This window comes from Astatotilapia calliptera, chromosome 5, assembly GCF_964374335.1.
Source record: "Astatotilapia calliptera chromosome 5, fAstCal68.1, whole genome shotgun sequence".
Lineage (NCBI taxonomy): Eukaryota > Metazoa > Chordata > Actinopteri > Cichliformes > Cichlidae > Astatotilapia > Astatotilapia calliptera.
Genome location: NC_137426.1, coordinates 8,075,001 through 8,096,665, shown reverse-complemented (window position 1 = coordinate 8,096,665; position 21,665 = coordinate 8,075,001). Strand labels below are relative to the sequence as shown.

The 21,665-nt window shown below is 39.8% G+C and overlaps 1 protein-coding gene across 4 annotated transcripts in view; it reads right to left on the bottom strand.

Annotated features, from left to right (window-relative positions):
• nav1b (neuron navigator 1b) overlaps positions 1 to 21,665 on the bottom strand; it is an 83,786-nt gene that overhangs the window by 21,388 nt on the left and 40,733 nt on the right. For 2 of the 4 annotated variants that reach the window (XM_080301142.1, XM_080301144.1), the window contains exons 1-3: positions 20,138 to 21,146; positions 14,516 to 14,618; positions 12,042 to 12,401 (exon numbers count right to left, since the gene is read on the bottom strand). In XM_080301142.1, the coding sequence (XP_080157268.1) occupies positions 12,042 to 12,401; positions 14,516 to 14,618; positions 20,138 to 20,870 (1,196 nt within the window). In that variant the 5' untranslated portion in view covers positions 20,871 to 21,146. Of the gene's footprint in view, positions 1 to 12,041; positions 12,402 to 14,515; positions 14,619 to 20,137; positions 21,147 to 21,665 lie in introns of those variants that run through there. The other 2 variants (XM_080301143.1, XM_080301141.1) reach the window with 2 other exon arrangements.

Genomic DNA, 21,665 nt, shown 5'->3' with positions numbered 1-21,665 from the left:
AGCTCAAAATGCTCTTTGTGGGTCTGCAGTCTGCAATTAGCAGAGCCATGGAACATGGAATTGCACAGGAAAATAGAGGGAGACAAAAATGGCTTATACACACATTCAGAATGGATTTAAACACATGGCATGAGTTGAGTTATAGATACAGCTGTAAAACAGGGAAGAAGCTTTTCTTGACACTGTGTGCTGGTTTTAAGGCTTTTTGATGTATAAAAGCAGCGTTTTAGTAAAGTGATTTGTGGCCACAGATATGTGACCTCTTGACAACAAGAGTGTAACATAAAATAAATGTTGGATTTTAGAAAAAGTTCTTACATACCAGTAAGAATAACAGTGAGAAAAGTTTCATGATTTACATTAGGCACAGATGTTAGTGGTATGTTTGAACAATACCTCCTCTGTCAGGGGCGACAGAGGGGCCATGAATAACCCCACAGGGATGTCAGCCTAGGAAGAGGCAGGAGGGCCTGTGGGCTGTTGATATTACAAGTCAAGCTGTCTGCTCTCAGAGGTAAAATCCAGACAGGGAGAGGGTGGGAGTAGGCTAGGGTAGTGCATACTTCATACATTGGGTGGCAATTAACATTTTGTTTTCTCTGGCACAACTCCTACGCATATCTGATTTGAGCCCATTTGTGATTTGTGAGCTGCAATAGTGTGAATATTTCTTCTGTTTTAATAAGATTGAGAGGTGGTTGGTGGGGCAGAGCACAGTGTGGACATTAGTCACTGTCTGGAGCTGGAAGTAGATTTAACAACCTATGGTGGATTGGATGAACAAGAAAAACAAAAAATACATCAATTTTTTTAGGATTAAAACGCTATCCAGGCTTCTCAGGGACCGTCCTTTGATAATATTGTAAATATCATATCAGATTAAATAGCACACGGGAGGGAGGAAGCATCTTGTAGGTCAATTTGGCAATGTGTCTGCAAAGTTTCGGCTTAAAAAAAGAATAATGATGTGGCTCCTGGGAGCGCATGACTGTAGCTGAATGAGTGGTGAAGACATCCTTCATTATACAGATAGCTGTGGTAGCAGCGCTCCCGTGTCCTCCAAGAATAAAACTGTTTTTCCACAGATGCTATAACTTCAACTGCAAAAACAATGTCTGATCGTGACATTTAACTTCATGGCGCAAAATGTTACAGGTGAACGGCACGGCAAAGTCAAATAATTAAAAATAATATATTAATTAGATTTCATCGATTACACTGTTATGATATTACACTGATGATCGAAAATAAAGTCATATTTAGAAGAATTTAAATCCATTGAAGAGCTTCATTTCTTCGCGAAGAAACAGAATATTAGCGTCGGGGGCAAATAAAGGCAGATAATGTGCCAACGGCGATTAAATATTAATGATACATTACCTTGGAGTTAAAAGGAAAGTCCTCCTTGCTCGTGTCGCCGGCTGCAGCGGTGGCACTTTACCGACCAAAACACGCCCGCTCATTTGTGACTTGTACGGCTTTAGAGTGAGCGCAGAGTCACTCCGCAAGCAAAGACCCCCTGTTCCCTCATTCAGCGAGAGGAAAAGTAGTGTGTCTCTCAGCATTCAAGCAACACCCCCTCCCATAAAGGCAAAAAAAAGAAAACGAACGAGGAGATCATAGAGACCCCGATAGCTGCTCAATCCTCAGCGAGACAACGACCAATTGCCGTGGAGCGGAGTGGTAGTCATGGCAACTCCAATTACTCCCTGTGGTGTAATCCTTTACTTCGCCCCATGTAATCCGAATACTTTGATTTATGTTTCTGCTTCACCTGAAGCGCTAATTACCATAAAAAAAGATTATCCCAATGAGTCTAAGTACCGTTATCATTTTTTTCTTCTAAAATATGAATTTTAGTTTTCATGTCTATAATAAAGAACATCTTAAAAGTCAGGTATGCATAGCAAAACCTGAGAGGGTTTATAGAAGATGGAAACAGCTGCAAGGTCTGAAGAGTGGAGCCCAGTTCACGATTGCTTTGAACTTTAATAACCAGCAGGGGCGACGCTTCTGGTTGTAAAAAATCCGATTTTACAAGTCTGTGGGAAAACCACCACCAATGTCCATTGACCTATGGCCTCTCTAAACCCTTCACTGATGTGCAGATGAGTTTATGTTAGTTTCAAACATAATGAATATATCAATATGTTCATTTTGTTAGTTAGGATCCCCATTAGAGTCATAAAGGCAGATAATGCAGGCTATACTTAAGCAGAGCCTACTGTGAGCATTTTTGTTTGGTTGGTTGTTTGGTTTTGTTTTTTAATAAACGCTGGATGGATGCACGGGTTCTTTTTAAAAACAGTTTTCACTTTGTTGTATCATTATCAGAAGCAGTGAATGTGTTAATAATAGCAATAATAATAATAGCAATATTGATTTTCACCAATTGTACAACAACTAAATACCAGACTCAAAACATTTCTTGTCTTTTGCATAAGCCAAAAAAGTATGTTTTTTTAAAATACATAAAATATGCACGAATCCCAACTGCATAGAGTAATAAATGATTCACCTTTTTTGCATTCCATTGTGCTGCCCCCTTCCAAATGCAGTAAAATGAATAGACACCAACTATAATTGGCAGTAAGGCTGAGAGCAGACTTTCTTAATTCTCTGATGGATGCCATGAACCTTACCCATTATGGCAGCATAAACAATATCGCGTAGCATTAATACTAATGAGCTTAGCTACATATTATAGATACACTGCCACTAGGCCTACAACAAGAAGGGAGATTTGAGAGGTTGCTTTTAGCAACATGGGGTGCTGTAAATAATGCAATAGTGTAAGCTCCTTGTATAATTTTGATTGATTGCGTCGAAAAAAAATTGGTTTAATTTACAAGGACGTGTTCCAATGGAAATTTTCCACTTTAGTCATGAGATCAGGGTGATCTTGATGTAAATTTGTTTTGGAGTCCCTCTTTTCTCTAGTATCCAACAACTGCTGAATGGTGCTTATTGTTCATATAAAACTTCAGAATCACTCATATCCACTGACTTCAGTGCTAACAAAGTCAATCGTAGAGCTGAAATAAATCTTTTAAACATGCTTACAAAAGGACTAAGAATTTAAAAAGACTATGTAAACAGATATTTCTATACTTTGACTTCTTTTTACATTAAGGAGAAGATTATCATGATGAATTTCCTTAAAGATGTTTAACTTCTAAGGCCTAGTTGGAAAAAAGTCATTCCAAGGTAAGGCTTGAATCACTGTGAGTGCAACCGCAAGCCCACAATGACACAAGGACCTCCACTGAGGCATGGGTAGCCTTGAAAAGCCTCCCTCCCCCTTTCATTGGCAGAGGTGATGATCTCACCAGATCTCAGCTCTGTAAACCTCTCCAGGAGGTAACAGCTCTATAGACCAAGAAAGCCCCACACACCCTGTCCACATCATCAGTTACAAATCAGTTCAGTGTGTGCCTAACAAAAATCATTTACATTTGAAATGCAGTAGCAATACACTTTATATGCAACATGGCAATAAATCATTGCTAATTTCAAAAAGTGGAAAAAACAAATATACAGGACATGCAGAAAAAAAAGATTTTCCACATTGGGGAATATTTCAGAGCCAGCTTGAATGGGATTTTAAAGGACAGTGGGGGTTTTTTTGTGAAAAATAAACAGCTATACTGATGTCAGCCTGACTCCCAGACATAAAGGCATCCCTTAAAATATCTTTAGCAGAATGAGATTCAAACCTGAGAAAATCTTGTCTTGTCTGTCTCCTTCTTTTCATATCCGTGACTCTATCTACTGAAAAGCTTCTTTTCAGTAGATAGAGAAGCTTCTCAGACTGTGGCCCTTTGCGTTTTGCTTACAAACAACATGAAACATTTTGTTTAAATACCTGTTGGTTACTTCTAAACTTTCCTTTCAAATAGCTAAACACTGATGATTATTTTGTTGCTTAAAATAGTGAAATGATCTGAACTGTTTACGGTGCAAGAAAGACGTGTGTTACTCACATCTCCTGTTTATCTCAGCCAGGCCACAGTGGTAATAAACAAGATGACATCCAAAAAGCCTTGAAGTCATGTTTGTGCTGTAGAGTAACAGCTGTCCGGCACTGATAACCACATGGCATGTGTAAGAAACATCCTTTGTACATTTGCTTACATGGAAAGTTATTGAGTAATTATGCCACCATAAGTATTTACAGACTCATAAAGTGCAGATTAAACCCATCTGAGAGAAACGCAGCACCTTGTTTTTTTACTGAGGCAGAAAACCATTTTCAGGATTCGACCTCTACTGTTGTGATATTTGATCTAAATCATTTGTTCCATATTTCTCTGGTGCAGTAAAGTGTGTTGCATTGTGCAAGACTAAAAACTGATGAGAAATGAACAGGTTCTATCTCTGTCAGTGGCGAGAGGTCTCTTCAGTTTGAATTCATCAGTAAAGACTGGCATCCAAATTAGTAGCAAACTGAATAATGTGGATGTCATAATAAGAGTTCATGTAAGTATTTTCCCCCTGAGGGAAAAGAATATGTAATAAACCATCAGCAGCATAAAGTATGCGGACAGGTAAACAACTGACAATTTAAATCTATAACAGATCCAAAGTCTTTTCGAAGGGTTCTCATTCTCAACTAGTTTGGTCCCATTCAGTCAAAACAACATTACTAATGCCAAAGTTTGTTTGCTCTTGGCCACAAAGCCATTTCGAAGTCAGCATTATGGTAGCTTTTCATTATAAGTCTGCACTGTATCCAAGTAGGTGAACTCAGTAATGGTCAAAGAGACTGATAGAAATAGAGCTGAATGAAAGCTGTGAGTCCAGCAATGTGGTGCAATGACATTTGATTTCCAGCAGGAGGCACAATGATTTCAAGCTGTGCCTGCTATGGCTACAGTTTAATGTACATGCTCTGCAGCTGTGTTTTAAAATGAGGCACCACTTGGCATTTAGAAAAAAGCAGGACTTTGATTTTGAGACCTTTGATGGCGAGAAAGAGCCGACATTCCTCTGTTGTGTGCGTTCAGCTCAGAAGTACAATGTGGGAAACTGCTTTAGAAAGACAGCTCTGTGTTCAGTGATTTATGTCTGCTTAAATATCATTCATTCAGAGAGACTGCAGATGAAAAAGCTATGCATCTCAGATCTTCACAGCCCCCAATTCTGATCTGTATTGAGGTTGACCATAACTACGCAAATAGGACTGGGCAGCCTTCGGCACAGAGCAGTGGCACATCAGTAAAGCAAATGGGCCTGGGATGCATCACTGACCGTCTCAGAGACTGCAGCTGACCTATCTCTTCAGATCCCCAGAAAATGTATTTGTCATCGGATTATTGGACTGGAAAATTAATGTACCATTTCCATCGACCTCATAGGAGACTTCCACCTCAAAGACACGGCAAACAATATAGACGCCACACCTAATTCTGAGGTTTTCAGTCCTCTTGGTGCCACATTTACAGCCTGATAGTGTGGAAATCTGTGCTGTGCTGGTATTATGACATTGTATTGTTTCATTGTGTTGTCCTGCACTCTGTTTTTAGTTTCTTATTAATATGGCACTTAACTCTGATCTTGAACTGCTTACTGTCTGAGTAATGCAACTTGTGTACCAGGAGAGTTGAAGCAGAACCAAATCCAATATAAAGCAAATACATTTTAAATTAAAATGACTTCAACAGTCATATTCAAAAGCGGATAATCTGACAACTCCCACTCTGAAAAAATATATATAGTGGGGAATCACAGATTAACAAATGCCATAAGATTCCCGTTTTTAAACATACCGTTGTGGGGGGAAAAACGTTGATGTATCACATTTTCCACTTGGGGCTGAGTTTAAACACCGTCTGAATCCAAACTGTGCACCCAGACGACCACACGCAGACATGATACACGGATGAGTCATCGTCCCCGGGTGTTGCAATAATCGTCCATTATTCACATGGCTGAGGACGATGGTGAAGGTGGAAGTACACTGGTGTTGGGGGAGTCAGTATGTTAGTGACCAAACGAGCTCCATATTGACCCCAGATGCGTTCGAGCTGCTGACTTTGGAAGAATGAGTGCACTATTTATCTGTCCTACTCATCAGTAACACAAAAGACAGTATAATGGAGATTGCTTTTTTCCATTATTGCCTCCCTGTTAACCATTTTGAAACAAATTCAAATTAACTTAGCTTAAAAATGTGTGTAGTAGACAGAATCAAGAAAATCAAATCCCTTTTTATTGAGCTCTAGCCCATAAATGACAAACTCCAAGTGCTAGCTCACTAAACTGTAATACCAGCAATGCCTGTGGGGAACCAGAATAGAAAAGCCAAAGACCAACTCTTGAGCAAATGTGTTTAAGTGGGTTTTAAAAAACGTGTTAGGCCTCAACTGTCAAGGAAGCACTTGGTGACAATAGAAAGGTCCAGCCCAGTCGGGAAAGTGAAATTGAATGCAGACTAGCATGGGCATCTATCCAGGATCAGAGGACTGCAGCAAACCCTGTGCGCATTAGAGAATGTACTTGCCGACACACATAGTTTCCATAAAGCTGTGAAATGTTTTAAAAATTAGAAAACTGCACTCACTTTCACACACGCCAAGCCTTTAACCATGGAAACGGTGTTTTTATCCCACAATATATAGCAAGGCAAAGATAGCAATGACATATATTCAGTATTTAAAAGGGCCCAAAGGTCCGAAAGAGGGGGGAAAAAAGCTAAAAATATTGTTCCCCACATTTATTTTCATAGTAAATCACGGTTATCATCCAATAATGCAAACAGAAATACAAACAATGCCCTTTCATACAAGCACCTGTCCCCCAAAAACGCCAGACATAAAACAATCTGGTGGTTATCATGCTGTCTTTACATCAGCTTCTCGTTGTCTATCGATTATTCTCTCATTTTTTCTTTGCATATTTCGTTCACCCTTTCTTGCCATATCTCAAACAAACCAGCACAGAATGCACATACACATCCTCCACACATACATCAAATCAGCAGCTATCACACTGACACACAAGGCAGTCCCATCACTGGGTCAGTGGAAGACGGTTGCCATGGCAGCACATCCAGAGCCATGTTGCCGCATGATCAGAAGGGTGATGCTGCTGAACCAGCCCCCTTTCTCTGCTCTGCTCCAGCAGTAATAAAGAAAGACATTATCACAGGACAACGGAAAGAGATAAACTATTATGTTACTCTTGTTTTCAGGACGCCGTATATGAAGCAACTCTAATGATATTGTGTTATTTATGAGGTTACAACATTCGATAGATTTGCCCATTTGCTAATAAAACCATTTATGTACTATTTATTCAAGTCTTATGATAATGTTAACAGCAATGGCTTAAAGCAGGGAAAATAAATTAATCACAGAAATAACAGTGTCCTGAGTCTGTTACAGCTTTAAAGCATTGAATACTCAAGAGCTTACTGCTCTGGTTTAGTAACTGCTTTAAGTGAAAAGGCTTTGATAAACTAACTGTACATGCCCAGCATCAAGCAGCAGACAGATCAAAATGAATCTGGTTGACTGAGTTATGATTCCAAATGATGGCTGTGTCTGCTGGATGATGTATTTTCCGCATTGCATTTGATGTATTGATTTTATTTTAATGTGTTTACAGCCTCCTTATCTATTCCTGAAAAAAACAAAGCTAATATAGAAAACTGTATGTGTAAGAGCAACAAATAACAACTGGCACTTAATATTTTTTTTTCAAAAGTTCAAAATGAGTCTCCTGTTATGTTATGGTTATGTTTTATTAGAGGTGAGGTATCTCACATTTTCTATTTCTTATATTAAGAGACTGAGGAAAGGCATAAAAAGCTTTCCTTGTCAAGAAAAAAAAAAAAAGACAGAAAAAAGAAAACTGACCTCAGATTCTTGTGGTTATCAGTAGCTCATTATTGAATTTAAGTGCCCTTTGCTCTACTGTAAGAAAAAAAATAATTTGAAAGCAGTCGAAAGGTTAAAACCTATTTGCTTTTCTCCTCTTCCAGTTTAAGGTTTTCAAACTGTTTATCTTCTGACAAAATACAAAAATGAGGCTTTATTTATCCCATTACGTAATTTCTTTAATGAGCATCTGTATTCGACATGAAAAGCTTGCTTACATGAATGCTTACATACACTACAGCTGAATGTCTGTAAAACATCAACCATAACTAACTCAACACCACTAAAAATCAGACTGAATGCTGAACAGGAGTCATAATGTAAATACCAGATACGGAAACAACCGCCATCAATATAATGTGATTACTGGTCCACTCATAAACCAGCCTCTCAAAATATGGCTTTTAACGGGATGATAGCATATAAGTGATGGTTAAAAACTGGCAATATGGTGTGAAGAAGGCAGCCGCAGGAAACATTTATGATTCCTGACGTGGTCAAGCCTAAATAAGAAGCCAGCTCAACACACTAATGTAAGCTGAAACACAGCAACTCACTTCCTGAGTAGTGCTAGTGAAATGAGAAAAACTCTTGTTAGCTTCACTGCCAGCCAACATTTTAAGCAGACATGGAGTCTACTGAGGACAAAATGGAAAATGATGTACAATTTTGTTATTACACTGTATGTAATTATGGCAATTTTAGTTGTAACTGAATGTAAACATCCTTTTAGGAGAGAACAGTCAAGAAGAAAACTTGCAGAAATGGGAAATGGACTGGTACTTCTTTACCTCTACTAAATTTTGAGCACTCAAAAGTCTCATTTGCGCAATCACACACACATTCATACAGTGCTTTTATCTATACCTAATGGAGAAGAGGAGGTGAAGACAAGATCTAAGTGCTTTCAGGATTGCCATCTTGGTGTTCTGAAACCAGATGCGTCGAGTGAGGGTGGATTTGGCTAAGAAACACAGAGAGCATGCGTGTCCATATGGTAGTAACTTCAAAATCACAAGGTAGGGCCTCTTTAAAGCTCAGCCTGCTTGATCATTCTTTTTGACCGCAATTTATAAAATTACCTCATGTTTTAAACAGCACCTGAAACTATTAACTGAGATGACAAAGCAAGGAAGCTGAGGATGATTAGAAGATATGCTTCACTTTTCCAGGATACTCTGAGTGTCTCTTCTTCACTCACATTTTTTCAAGTGTTTATACACCATTCTGCATTTAATCATTAGTTATTATTAGTTTCTTGCTCTCTTCTTCTACTGTCTTTTTTTCCCTGTCTTCATGGCAGGTGGGTGCCCCTCCCTGAGCATGGTTTTGCTGGAGGTTTCTTCCTGTTAAAAGGGAGTTTTTCTTTCCCACTGTCACCAACTGCTAGGGAGTCATCTGACTGTTTGTATTTTCCTCTGTATTCGTTTAGGGTCTTTAAGTTACAGTAAAAAGAACTTTGAGGTGAATGTTGTTGCAATTTGGTGTTATTTAAATTAATTAAATTGAAGTAAACTGGATTGCTGAGCTAGAGATGCTAGACTTCATTGTTCCTATAGGGCTCAGAAATCCAATAATGCCATTCCATCTCCTTTGTATTAGTGATTTGACAAAAACGATGGATTAGATCACAGCAAAGTCTGCCAGATTGTCTTTGTTCCACAGAGTGTAAAATATCAGTGTACAAACATTGATTATGAAGTGTTAAGTCATTAATATTTCATTAACTGTAGGTGAACACTGCACTGTTGGATGGCTTAAGATTAGAATGGTGACAAATAGAAGCAGCAGAACTGTACCTGTATATCCCCAGATCGTCTTGTTTGTCTTTAGAGAGGGTATGTATCCTTTCTTTGTAATTAAATTAGGACAAACCAGCTTATGATTAGGTTACATGTTGCAGCTTTCTCTCAGACTTCTCCTGTCTGAAGAAGGCTGGAGCTGATGAGGAGACTGACTTATGTATCAGGTTATTGATGATGAAGACACACCGTAGCAGTGATAACGGTCTTTGTGAACATCTTATGTAAGCAGTGCTCCCTGGTGTCGATTAATCAATATCCATTACACCTTGACCAATGTGCTGCAGTACCATTAGACTAGTTAGTCTTAACAACATGCCTTTTGTTTTATAATTTTTACAGTTGACTCAGTTTTCCATTTCTAGCCCATTTCTCTTGAGCCTTCAGGATTTTCTTTACATGATCTAAGTATTACATACTACAACTGCATTAGTGATTTGACATTCTCAATGTGCCATTCATATTTAGCTGATTATATGGGTGCTCATTTCAGATCAATACGTTTTATGAAAATGTAAAACTGGGGCCTTACTGAAAGGGGAGCAGAAATGGCACCTCTCCTTACAGTCGATTTTCAGTGGGTTTCCATGGTTACGCGGGAGGAGCCTGATCTATTTTCAAGAGCTGGTAGCTTCTCAATGAGCTGAACTGTAAGTGTGTGACAGGGGATGTGGAGTAAATGCAAATGCATCACAGAATACTGTAAAAAAAATTAATAAATAAATAAATTAGAGCATGTGCTGCAGCGCCTGCTTCAGAAACTGGATTAGCTTGTTATCTACACCAAAGGGTGTTGGTATGTTTATGTGGCACAATTCATTCTTGGTATAGAGCACTAGCACCCTATTATTTCTGCAGTCACGTCCAAGCCAACAAACCAGAAGGATTTCAACCTTCCAACTACAGTATAAGCACGAAAGTTAGTCACGTTAGAGAGAAAACAGCGCAAAATATTTCTGTTTCCTGGTATGTTTTGTAGACTGAGTGACCTGTTATTACGCATAACAGGAGGCATATCCATAGCATGCTTTGGGTATAAATGGTAAAAATGCTCTATGGGGACCCGTTTTTCCCATCAAGAGTTCTTCCAGTCACCTTGAAAGCATGTCTAGGGATTGCTGACTTTGGTGGCCTAAAACAGAGAGCATGATGAGGCATTCTAAAACTAGTGTTACATAAAATGATTAGCATCTTTGCTGCCTGCGGTGTCAAAAAGCAGAGGTGACGCTCTCCGCTCACCTCTCTAATGAATTTGAAACATCCCAGCAGAGCTACTGCAGCGAGAAACAAGGAGAAATACAGGGCAGATTTAAATGGACTTTTTAGTGCATGGATGTTACTGTGAGGAATGGACCCATTTGACATAATCCCCGTTTAATCCTGGCCTTATCAACTTTATGCTGTTTGATCATTTTTCACCTCTCTCCTTCAAATTAACCATCTATCTTTACTTGTGAAGCCAGTTCTCCATGTTAATTTCATTTAGCCCTGTTCTAGTTTGCATTTTCTTCTTCTATGCTCCAATTTCTACTCATCTAAACTGTGCCTCACTTCCTCTCGTCTCCTTAGTGCACATAGTAAGAACGTGACCTGGCATGCAGGGCCTTTGGAGTGCTCCAGAGAGCTTAAGTCCCACTGCATGTGCAACCGTGATAAAGCTGCTACACTGGAGAAGTGTCCTGGATTCTTCCCCTCTCTCTCACGCTCACTGTCAGCTGTCAAGTTGTGAGTGGGAATTAGATAAAGAATGTAAGATGAGGGAATCACGGAAGATGGAAAGTGAGTGAGAAGGTGAGCAAAAAAACTGCACAGGTGCAGCTTTCTACATATGTCATCGGAGCTATTTAGTGCACTTGTTTATACTGTTTACACAGAAATGAGGGAGTGTTTACTGTGTGACTGAGAAAGCCCCAGATAACTTCTCTCCTCAGTGATAAAGTTAAAAGAAGCTTTCCACACGGTCAGCAAAAACAGGCTCAGACAATGTCTCGGGCAGTTTGAGAAGTCCTTAAAGTGCAAGAAATACCAAACATGTCTATAGAGATTGCTGATGAAAGCTCTCTGATAAGCCTGCCAAGCAACATCAGGCTCCAGCAACAAAGAGAAATTCATGATGTCGATGTGAAAAGTTTCCTTCATGAAGGTTTTTTTTTTTTTTGACCAGCAAAATATGCACACATTTGCAAATGAGGACTGATAGTATCAGGTAATGTCCAGCATTTCAAGAAGAGTGCCTACTTATTAAAATGCAGCTGAGCTTCTCATTGACCTTCCTTAAGTCAAAAGATGGAGGACAAACCAGTATGCACCATTTGCAGCAAACTATTGCTTCATGTTCTCATTTTTTAAGTGCTCTTACCCGTTAGCCAGGTTGTCATCATCATCATCTGGCAGGCTCTTCCCTAGAAGGTCAGTGTCACTCAGGTAACCAGACTTGAGATCAGGATCATCAACATCAAGGCTTTCTATGAGCTCAATACGAGACGTGCTGTTGAGTCGACTGGAGCAGCGAGCAGGCATTGTATGGGCTGTGTACTGGGAACCACTCTTACTTCCCTGGTATCCGCCACCTGTGGAGGATGGGGCATCGCCAGCTTGAAGACGAGGGCTGGCCTGGCCGTGGCGCCAGGAAAGAGGTGATGAGCGGTTGGATAGGCTGGATATGCTGCGAGCATTGGTTTCATCGCTGTCATAGCCCACATTACTGCTGTCCAGACAGCTAGAGGGACACACAGGGAGAGGGTCAGGGTGGTTTACAAACATGTTCAAAGCAATTGGTTAAGAGTCTTGTCCCGAAAGAAACATAAAAGAAAGACTCCAGATGTGCACAGCACACCCAGAAAACTTCTCTCTTTTTTCTTCTGAGTTTCTCTTCAAAGAAACCAACAGTGGCATTCAGTCGCTCTTGACCTAGATACACCAGTTGTGTTGTATCAAGTTCAGGGAGTAAAACTAGAAAAGATGCTGCTTAGGAGAAGACTAAAAGACGGATAAATTGCTATCTCTGTGTTGCATTGCATATAGCATTTCTCTCTCTTCTCTCTGTTTCTTCAATATACTGCTTTTGTGTACCAGGAAGTATTCCAGGATAGCAAGGACTCTGCTTTTCAGGACCACACACAGGAAATATTAATAAAATTTTTCTCTGTTGTAAGTGGGTCAGAATTAGAAACGTCCTCCAAATGGCTAGGAGCGTCTACTGTGTCTGTCGATTACATAACGAGATGAACCGAGTCACCCAAATAAATATTGCAGTGCCCACGACCATGCAAGTATTTTTATCCATTCTTCGTGGATAATTCATCAACCTGAAGGCTGAGAATTTCTGCATTTGTCAGTGACTTTAAAATACTATGATGATGAAAATTACAGGACAGTCCTGCAAGCAGCCATTAAGTCTCAGGTCAGTCATTGATTAACTGAAGCCCTTTTGATAGCTGCCTAAGAAAAATTTAGCGTGCAATCGCACAAATGATTATTTACTATAATCACAACTCTTTGTTTAACAATATGTTTCAAAGAGGTTGAGCAGAGTAATTACATTAAAACTAAAAAGCTTTAAAGCAGCACTTCTCAACTTTCTGGTATAATAACAGCCATCACTAAACAAGATTAAGTTTATGAGCCAAACAGCCTCTTTAAACATCTAAGACAGAATAGTATCGCCCTGTGATAGTTGGGATAGACTCTGGATGGATAGAACTGAAAGCATTAGTGCTAAACTTTTCCATATCTGTTAGTCTCTAACTCCGTCAATTATTTTGCAGGTAGTTTATAATCAGTGCCATGATGCACATGTGGGTGTTTAGAACTAAATCTTTGTTATAGATAAGACATAAGACATTACTTATCCAAGAGAGTTTTAAAATATAGAGGCAATGGGTTTGGTGTTAAAATTATGTAAGAAGAAGGAAGGTAAGAAAATAGGGAAGGGCTGCAGCATTTTTTTAAACATGTGGAAACATAAATGGAAATGCAGCACATAAGGCAAAAACAGATTGTACAGGTCAATAATGCTGAGGTCTGGACTCTGGGGAGGCTAGTTCATGATTGTATCTTTCTGTTTAGTTATGCTTTTATTTTTTTGGCAGTGTGTTTAGGATCACTGACATGTTGAAAAATGAAGCAATTTCTAATCAGATGCTTTCCAGATGATATTGGATCAAAATCTGGTATTTTATAAGACCAACACCTTTGGGTGAAATGCAGCACTAAACCATGACACAAATGCAATTATCTGTACAGTTATCTGTAGACACTGACTGTTTTATTTCTCCCCTGACCTCCTCCGTACATACTGACAATGATTTGATTGTCATCAAATTGCCATTTGTTTTCATCACTCAATGTGACCTGTTGCCACTGATTTTCAGTCTAGTATTTGTGTAATTTGTTATCCCTCAGCCCTTTCTCATTGTTTCCCTTGCTGAAAAATAACTTGAGAAGATTTTTGGTAACACTTTAGCAAACACTCGCTGGATCAACTGAAGGTCAGTCTAATCTCTCTAAGTCTTATCTCAGGTTTTTTTTTTTTTGTTTCTCTGCTGTAGATAGTTTTTTAGGCCTGCCACTTCTTCTTTTGTCCTCAAAACTGCACACCATGCAGATATATGCCACCAAGGATAACCTTCTTGGTGCAATAAACCAATTTTCTGTTATCTTGTTACCAAGTGGCAACACTGTAAGCAGCCACAATACAACTGCTTACACGTGATTATGTTATGTATCAATCCAGCAGGGTCTAAGTGTGTTTTTTTCACTTTAAACTGACTTTAATAAATGGATTTATCTCATAATTGTATCAATACATGTATATATATATACTTTACTTACCTATGGCTCATCTGGGAGCCCCGCAGACTTGTCATTGTATCTTCTAAATTCTGGCGTAGGTCAAGGACATTCTGCACAGTCCGCTTCCTCTGGGACTCGGGGTCTGTGGGTGAATGATGCAGAAGCAAAGGTTATAAAACATTTAGACGATCACAATAAAAGCCAGACACACGGTGTTCTGAGCTTAGTTTTTAATGTTGAGTCATCTCTATATGCATGTTCTTCCTTTTATTATTTGTATTTGGATTACAGTGACCTGCATCCTCTGTGTAAGAACACCTCCCATGCTTGTTCGCATCATTAAGCAGACAAATGTTACTCCATAGGCAGCTTCACCATGGCAACCCCTGCTCTACCCCCCACTGAACTGATGTGGTACAGCCTAAAAATGCACCATTGGAAGGCTGCCATTGACTTCGACCTGCCGCCAGGGGGATTCATGCCACACCAGGATCGCTTTTACTTTCTTTCTAGAGATTTTCTGATCTGCTGAGCATTACCTCAGAGTCACTCGGTTCAAGTAATACAGCTAACTATAAGCTGAACTGCAGCCAGAACAGTTTCAGTGAAGGTCAGCTTATTTGGACTATACTCTGTGCACTGCAAAATATAGAGTCAGTGGGTTGTGACCGTGTCAAATCAATATTACAGTACAATTAGGAGCGCTGTTGTGGTAGCTGTAACAAACGAGAGAAACCCCCTGTCACACAAATGCAGGAAGTTGGGATTTTCCCCAGCAATGTTGAGGCAAAAACCCTCAGGCAGAAAGAAATTAATATTCACTGTATTAGCTGCAAAAGCTGAAGCAGTGTAAAAGTGTAAAGTGTGTAAAGTGTGCGTGTTAGTCCCCATAGGGAAATAGTTCCTCTGCATTTAACCCATTCACCCAGTGAAGCAGTGGGCAGCTGCCAGTGCAGCGCCCGGGGAGCAGTGTGTAGGGACGGTACCTTGCTCAGGGGTACCTCAGGGTAGCGGTTCAGTGGAGTCGAACCCCCGACCTTCCGATCATGGGGCCACCACTCTACCTACTGAGCTATCCCTGCCCCTCGCAGAGGGGTCAGGGGACCAAAAGACAAATCATATGCTCGTCTCATAAGTAGATATTGAACTAAATCAGCAGAGCACACAGAGAGTGAATTCTAAGCCTCAATTTGAGTTTACAAATTGAAATGCACTATTGTGATTTTTGCAAGTCAAACTAAAGCCTTGTTTACTTTGCCACTCTGAAAAAACACTGAGCTTTCTGAATGGTGTGTTCTTCGGGGTTCTATAATATACAGTAGCTACATATGTTATCTGCAAAAAAAGGACAACAACTAATTTATAAGCACACAAGAGCTGGTCCAGAATGAAATATTGATTTCATCTTTAGTGCTATTCTGACAGAAAACTGTCTGGCTCTGGTAGCATTTTTTGAGTAAAGATTGCAGTGCAGCTGGAATGCTACAGTACAAACTGCAGCTAAAGTCAGCCAAGAATTCACTCCATTGTTCCCCATATAAAAGATACTCAGCAGTTCTTGCTATTGCCAAAAGAAAATAAAAACATTTTGGACACTTTTGAACACTCATTATTTTTCATTTTATTACATACATGTAATCATCTTCTTGCACAATTGCTAATCATTGAGTGTTTATAATCTAAAACATTGCTTTGAGAGATTCCTAGCAGATTAGACATGGATTTCAAATAAAAATGCTATATAGTCAACATGCTGTTCTTTATCTGTTTGTAGTCTAGTGGCCTTCTTCTAAACACTATACTCTGGGAAAAGCATAGGTTTCACGTGACCCCAAATAGTTTTAATATATTTGATATTATCAGAAAGAAGATTAATATCTTGAAATTGCAATGCTAACACAAATATGTCCTTAATATGAGATCAGCAGAGGTGTCCACTGAGCAATGAATCTTTTTGTCATATTGCATTCTTATTCAATCTTCTCATTTCCTTTGCGATTAATTCTGGGGGAAACACTTCAGCAGGAATGCTAGACACAAAGTGCCCATGTGAATCACATCTGCTGTGAGTATTAGATTTATGTGTTGTGTTCTTGTTTAGTAGTGGTGTGGTACCCTGCATTGCAGTTGGATGGAAAAAGGGAAACTCAGACAGAATACTGAAGCAGATCTGAAATGGGAAAGTCCTATGAATGATGCAACATCTCAGGAGATACTCCATATACTCACAATGTAGGAAAAGATAAAAGTTTGGAAAGACTCATTCTAAAATAGCTAGAGGTCCTCAGTAATTAACCTTACAAACACTGGTAGATTAACAACAAAGGAACCGCATGTTGCACCAAGTCACCAAGAAATACAACAGCAGGGTCTTGCAGTCTTCTTCAACCTCCACATTTCACTTTTATGCCTGTTCAGGGGGTTAAATTTCACATGGAAATATAAGAACTGGACAGAAAGAGGAAAAAAAGGTTTTTGCTTTAGGGCAAAAAGGAAGGGCAGAATCTTTTTGCAGCTCACATGAACCTTCTTATTTCAAAGGCAGATGTAGTAGATGACAACTGGAAAATATTTATCTTTCTAAGAAAACATGAACTGTGACTAATGGTGCAAAAAAAAAAAAAAAAAAAGGTTACCAGTCATTGTTAAACAATCTATCTTTGTGGAGTGGTGAAAATACATATAACCATTTAATCTCTAGTTCCTACCTTTTCAAAATATTGTGTAAGAGGAAAAGTGCCTTTGCTTCTTCATTTAAAAAAAATTAAAAATGTATAAAACACAGGTATGTGCAACAGAATATTGGGGCTACATTAAGAAAAAAATGTTAATCTTTTTGAGATTAAAGTAGAAGTTTTGAGAAAAGTCCAAAGTCAAAAATATATTTTGAGAAAAAAGTCTAAATCCTATTTTGTGAAAGTCAAAATTTTGAGATTACAGTTGTTGTTTCAAGACAAAGTCCCACGGCTCCTACACCCTCTACATGCCTTGTGTAGAGTTTGTGAAATCGTACTTCAGAATCAGTTTTAGTGGTGGTGATAAGTATAAGGGCACTGATAATATGGTGCAGAAAGCTGCATCTGGTCAGATGGAGAAACCACACAAACATGAAGAGTTGGCAGTTTGGTACAAAATGAAATAGCTGGCAATGGACAGATGCAAGGATACCAACACTTACACCCTCATGCAATAAATAGGATGGACGTTGTATCACATGACAGCTGATCAATTTGTCTACACACAGCATTTTTTAGAGGCTATAGCAGCCGTGGCATTTTGTCTTGAAACAGCAACTTTGATCTCAAAATTTCTACTTTATTCTCAAAATGATCAATACAATTTTTGTTTTTCTTACTGTGGCCCTAATACTCCTTTCTAAGTATGAGATAACAAGTGTTTCCCACTATTACACTAGAAATACCACCTTAAAAGAAGTAAAATGAGAATGATAATGTGGCCTTTAAAAAGTTACCCTCATGATAACCTGTGTAAAAGTGAACTTCTCTGACACTTGCGTGCCTCTGTAGATTCAACAAAAAAGGCAAACATAACCATAATCTCTAGATCCGCTGTGATAGATATAGACCACTGCTTCATTTCTGAAGATCTGGCATGACAGATTCCAATTATGACAAAATGAGATTTGTTCATCCCCATGTTGTCTAGGGTAGATGGGTTTTATCAGATGTATTTCTGTCTGTACTACTCTACTATTTTGTGGACTTCTTGTATGTGCTTTACTTTGAAAATAATGTAATGCAACTGATTTTTTAATTTATTCCTGCTCTATTCCAAATTCTGCTGCTCTGTGAAGCTATTCTAGATCTGAGGAGGGAGTTTTTTATGTATCCATGTGCATGAAACCTTGCCTTGTGATGAGGAAGTGGTATGTACAGTAATGCTCCAGTGTCCTGCACAAACATAAATGGTTAAATTAATAAATTACCCTATTAACTAAGATGACCATTCTTGCCCTATTGGAAAACAAAGAGACCCACTATACTCATAAATAAATGCATCCTTTCAAGGAGCTCATAACGAGAGATGCTGCTGATGCAGAGCACATTAACCAGGCCTTGAATGTACTGCAGACATGAAAAGAAATATTTTTAGTAACAGGCATGTTCACTGTAAAAGTTCTGTAAACTGGTAAAACATAACATTCTGTTATAACTCTGACACTGCTGTCTTCAACCCAAAACAATGACATTACTACTGTAACATGAAAATATTTTTTCTCAGTTTCTTGCTTATTAATTCTTCTTCGATGCTAAAACTTAAATGTCTTTCCGTGTTTCCATGTATCCTTTTTCTGGAAGGCTATTTTTCTTTTCACAGTTCATTAAAATGATAAAACAACTTTTTCAAAAATGCCTTCCATTTGAGCCAGAGGAATACAGAAATATCAGCCTCAAGCACTGAGCTGCAAATTTAAGCTAATAAAGCAGATATGGGTGTGGTGCCGAACCTCCAGAACTCTTAGCAATTTTGGTTGTGGCTCCACAGTTAATTACACAAAAGGGATTCAAGCAGCTGACATGTATAATATCCAGCACAGTATAAAGTTCCCACTGGTCTCTGCAGTATGTAAGTGTAACCAGTATGAATGATAAATGTCCACATACTAATGAAGCGTGGATAACAGATCGAATCATTACAGATGTGTTCATTAAGACGCAACAGCAAACATGATGATGTTGAGTTGAATGGAAGAAGACATTCTTGCTTGTCTGTCAATGTATATAAGAGCAAAGATTAGCAGTTGTGAAATACACACACTCCAACATACCATTTTATACATCTCACGATTAGATTTGGTGTTCAGTGCATCCAAATTAGATTATAATTAGATACACAACACACCTGCAATTAAATACAAAGCTATCTATTTAGAAAATAAACAAATACAACATCTAATCATCAGAATTATAATCACCGCTATATTATAATCAACACCTGTATTAATCATAAAAGCTTTCCCAATGCAAAACCTGACCTACAACCTCCACAGACAAAGACATTTTCTTTGCCATTTGCAGTGTAGTAGTACACTGGGTGGAAGCCGTCTGTCAGTGCTCTGCAGATGAATGAAGCTGGGAGGAGGCTAAATGTGTGTCTCTGTGCCTAAAAGGAACTTAATATGGCATGCTGTTATTCCCATTTCTGGTTTTTGGAAGCATATGTGGAGAAGCTGATGGACCCTCGAGTGCATCTGCACATGTTGCCATAAATGAGAATCTTTCGGAAGGAGATCAGCCTGTTGGTAATAATCCACAACTCCCCCAGGCCTAATGCAATCAGGCAGCAATGTTATGACTACAAGCGAAAATATTTCACACGCCCAAAACCAAAGCACATAAACCTGAGTAGCATGCTAGAGGAATAAGAATCATTTCAGCTTCATGTTAAAATGCTAAACAGTGCCTGTATTCAATAAAATAAGAGTAGCATGCTTTGCAAGCATGAAGATGTCTTTGTGCTCCCCCCCCAGTTGGTGAGCTGTGTAAAATCCGTTCAGGGGAAATGTGGATCGGGAGCAGCAAGCAGGTGCCGTGTGGTGGCTGTTTCAAAGGGGGGCGTGTTGCAGATTTGGTTCATAGCACATCGTATTTGAGAAGCCCAGTGGTGGCAAAAGCATTAGGGCTTCTTGGCTGTACTCACCTAACATCTGACTGAAGAGCAGCTGCTCCAGGTCACCCAGCACTGTCACCACCAGCTCTGGGTCCACTTTCAGGAAAGGTTTGTCTGCTCCTTCTTCTCCTTGACCCTTGGCACTGCATTCCCCTCCAGCTCCAGCTCCAGGTTTCTTTCCATTGGCCTTTGCCTTACTGGACAGGATCTCATCATCTGATTTTCCATCCTCAGGTGCTTTGCTCAAAGGCTTCACTTCAGCGTAAGGACCACGAGGTATGCGGCTCTGCTTGTTCAGGGCAGAGGGAGCAGCCAGAGGGCTAAAGGGCTTGGGTTTGCCTTGGAACAGTGAGTGTTCAGATTTGGATAGGTTTCGGGAGAGAGGGGCACCCCCTCCAGCACTGCTGCCACCCCCTGCTGTCTTTGGCTTGCCCGTTTTGATCTGCCCTGTTCCAGGCTTGGCCATGTCATCACACCACTTTGGCTCATAAAGGTGTAACTTCTTCTCGGCGTCAGTGAGCACAGCCAGGTTTGTCATAGACCTCTGTTTGCGGAGATTAGAGGGCACTGGTATCCTGCCCTCAGAGCTACCTGCCCGGTAAACCTTTAGTTCTCCCCTCTGTGTGCTCTGGGGCACTCCAGACTTGGCCCTCTTAGCTGCCATACCAACTCCTTTGCCATCTGCTTGGCCGTATGCCTTTGTGCTATCCGTCCTTTCCATCTTTAAATCTCCTTCTCTGTCCTTCACACTATTTCCAAGCATTCCTCCTGCATGAGACCATATCAAAAAGCATCAGGAGGAAGAAAACAGGCTTCTACACTTCCTTCTCTTTGTGCAAAATTATATATAGAAATGGTCCATTTAAAGCAATCCTGCAGCCTTTCCTTCCTCTGTCTTCCTCTGTCTCCTTTTCTTCCTGACAGGCTGCTGCAGCTGCAGCTGTTGCAGTGCTGCCCAGGCGCTCCCTTTCTCTCCTTCCTTTCAGTCCTCCTTTCCTCTTTTTTCCACAGTCCTCCCTTCAGCACACCCTCATGCCGCTGAACCGCGCAGCAGCAGAATGACAGCGGCGGAAGACGCAACAGTGCACCCTCCTCCCCTTGCTCTCTGCTGCCTCTCCCTCGCCTCCGCCTTCCCTCCCATCCTCCCTCCTCCTTCCCTCATTTTTCCTTCATTTAAAGATGCTTCGCTGTGTCTCAGCAGAATATGTAAAATACAACAGAATGAGGAAAATAGATCATGTGCGGCTTTTTTTAAACCGGCACAATTTTCCTCTAATACAGCACGTTATCGCACCATCTCCTCTGGTTCCTTTGTTCTTCCCCTCCCCCTTCTTCACTCACTGTTCAATACTCTTAACGTGGTGCATGAATTGTTCTAGTGGAGGTGTTATTAATGTGTTAAGTGATACCCATTTACATATGTAATTACATCCTATAGCATAAATTAGGATGGCTGCCAGATTGCAACAAAAGGAGGAACCTCTTCATTATCTACAGGATTTCTATTTCTTTAAGATATCTATTCTTGATTTATGCCAAAAAAAGATTAGTGGACCTT